Below are 2,009 nucleotides of genomic sequence, written 5' to 3'. Positions count from 1 at the left end.
TGGCTTATGCCATACTAGTAACTTTAACATGCCAAGAAAACCAATCATGTCTGACTTGCATAAAGACTCAAACCGCCAAAAGAGGCCAAGTTCACCCTTGGCTCTGCACGTGGATGGAGATGGCACCGCACATCTTCTGCAGTGGAAATCAGGTGCACCTTCTCATGACTGACTCTTCAAGCTGGTGCTGTTCACTACCCAGTTTTCCACAAATCTCAGCCTGTCAGCCTTTTTCTTCCTTTTCTTCTAAGAGGAAAGAAGCACGTTAGGTCTCTGGGCTTAAGAAGAGATCTTTGAATTTTGAGACACATCCACAAGAACAAGACGACACAGGAAAATAATAAAAAACATTCTTTATTAATGATTTTAGACGTCATGTTCTGAGTCGCAATCCTCAACTTTTTGCAGTGGCCGCTTAATATCAATGATTAAATCTATGGAGAGAAGCTCTGTAACACAATGAAGAACTGAAACAACTAACTGGTATTTGCAATACACTGATTCTAAGCCTTCTGTGGTCACAGGCAGTGGCTGATTTTTCCTGAGTGCATTTATGGCTCTGAGATAGAATTTGGTAAAGCTCTTTTGTTCTGTTTTCCTGTACAGGGATTTGGGAATACTTAGCAAAGCATCACTAACTACATTAGCTACAACGGTGACCTCTGACTGCTGAAGTTGGTTGGCGTAGTACTGAATATAATAATGTAACAGGATTTCAAAGTACCCTCCTACTGGCAAAACTGATCCTGCTTCTATGAGGGAGGTGGAACAACTCTGTGCTATACTTACACAACTCTTTTCTTGTTCAAATGGAACCATATCACAACTTGTTTTCTCTAGGTGTTTGCCAACACTCAGGAGCTCAGGCGCAGGGACTACATTAGTGTTAAGCACTGCTAACACAGCAGTGCTGTGGCTCTTCTGACTGCCCACAAGCGAATCCCTTTGATAACTCTCATGCATGTCACCCAGGTGCTCGCATTTTGCATGCAGTTTCCATGAGTCTCTTGAAGAGCCACCTCCTCCAGAGGCAACACTGAATTCCTTGATGCGCAAGACGGGATTTGAGGGTATTCGCAAGTCTGTCTGCACATATGCGGGATTTCCACTTCCCTGCAAGTCAGGGCCTACAGTCTGTGCTTCAGTTTCATCCCTGAGTGTTTTATGTTCAGAAACCTGATTACTATTACAAAAAGTATTTTCTTTGACAAGTGCATTCTGAGTAGCTGAAGAATGGTGGCAACTGCAAACCTCTGAGGCTTCTTTCTGGCTTTCACCTTCCGCTTTGCATTCCTTCCCCTGCTGGACTGTTTTAAATAGCTGCTGCAGCATCGTGAACGCCCCTTGTAAAGCAGCAGCGTGTTGCTCATTAACACCAGCAACTGGGCCGCAAAGAATTAGGCAATGGGGTTGAAAGGCAGACACACTGGTGAAGCCAATGTGAACGCATCTCTTCGAGCCGAGCAGCAGGGGCTGGCAAAACGTTGCCAGGGCGGTTTCAGTGATTTCTCCATGTATGTTATCACCAAAAGGTGTGTAAGGTGAGACTCCTGTGATTTCACTGATAAGGGCCATTTCTTCCGACGATAAGCACTCTACCACAGATACACTGCATAATTTTGCGTAGTAGATAACTATTTCCTCTTGCTTCACACTCGATAGCAACAGCTTAACGTTGTTGCTCTGTAAGTGTTTCATTACAGCTTCTGTCCTCCTTGAGATCCAGTGCAGGGAAGCCTGATATTGACTCTCGGAGTCGACAAGAAACTCGACCCCGGGGACCGAGAGGGTGGGCTGGAGGGGATCGGTAACGAGCACGGCCCGCAGGTCCCCTTCCGCCGGGCAGTAGGCCGCGAAGTCCCTACTGAGGAGAAGCCCAGGCAGGACCCTGGAGCTCGCCACGGGAAGGCCGGCCACGGTGGTGTGCAGCTCCGCGAAGCGGAGGCCAAGGAGGCGCAGCACCTGCGGGCAGGGGACGGTAGCGGGGGCGCAGCGGCGGCAGTACTCAC

General features: G+C 47.9%; 1 protein-coding gene across 1 annotated transcript; it reads right to left on the bottom strand.

Annotated features, from left to right (window-relative positions):
* Positions 1-366: 366 nt before the first annotated feature.
* Positions 367-1,962, bottom strand: BBS10 (Bardet-Biedl syndrome 10; the record flags this gene model as incomplete). The annotated part of the gene is made up of 1 exon (XM_010130969.1): positions 367-1,962. A coding segment is annotated over one exon (1,596 nt), but the record flags the coding sequence as incomplete, so codon positions are not given.
* Between the last annotated feature and the right edge of the window lie 47 nt (positions 1,963-2,009).

The sequence above is a fragment of the Buceros rhinoceros genome, unplaced genomic scaffold, assembly GCF_000710305.1.
Source record: "Buceros rhinoceros silvestris isolate BGI_N320 unplaced genomic scaffold, ASM71030v1 scaffold45240, whole genome shotgun sequence".
Taxonomy (NCBI): Eukaryota; Metazoa; Chordata; class Aves; order Bucerotiformes; family Bucerotidae; genus Buceros; species Buceros rhinoceros.
The sequence above is the reverse complement of the archived record's forward strand: the minus strand, read 5'-3'. Positions and strand labels throughout refer to the sequence as shown.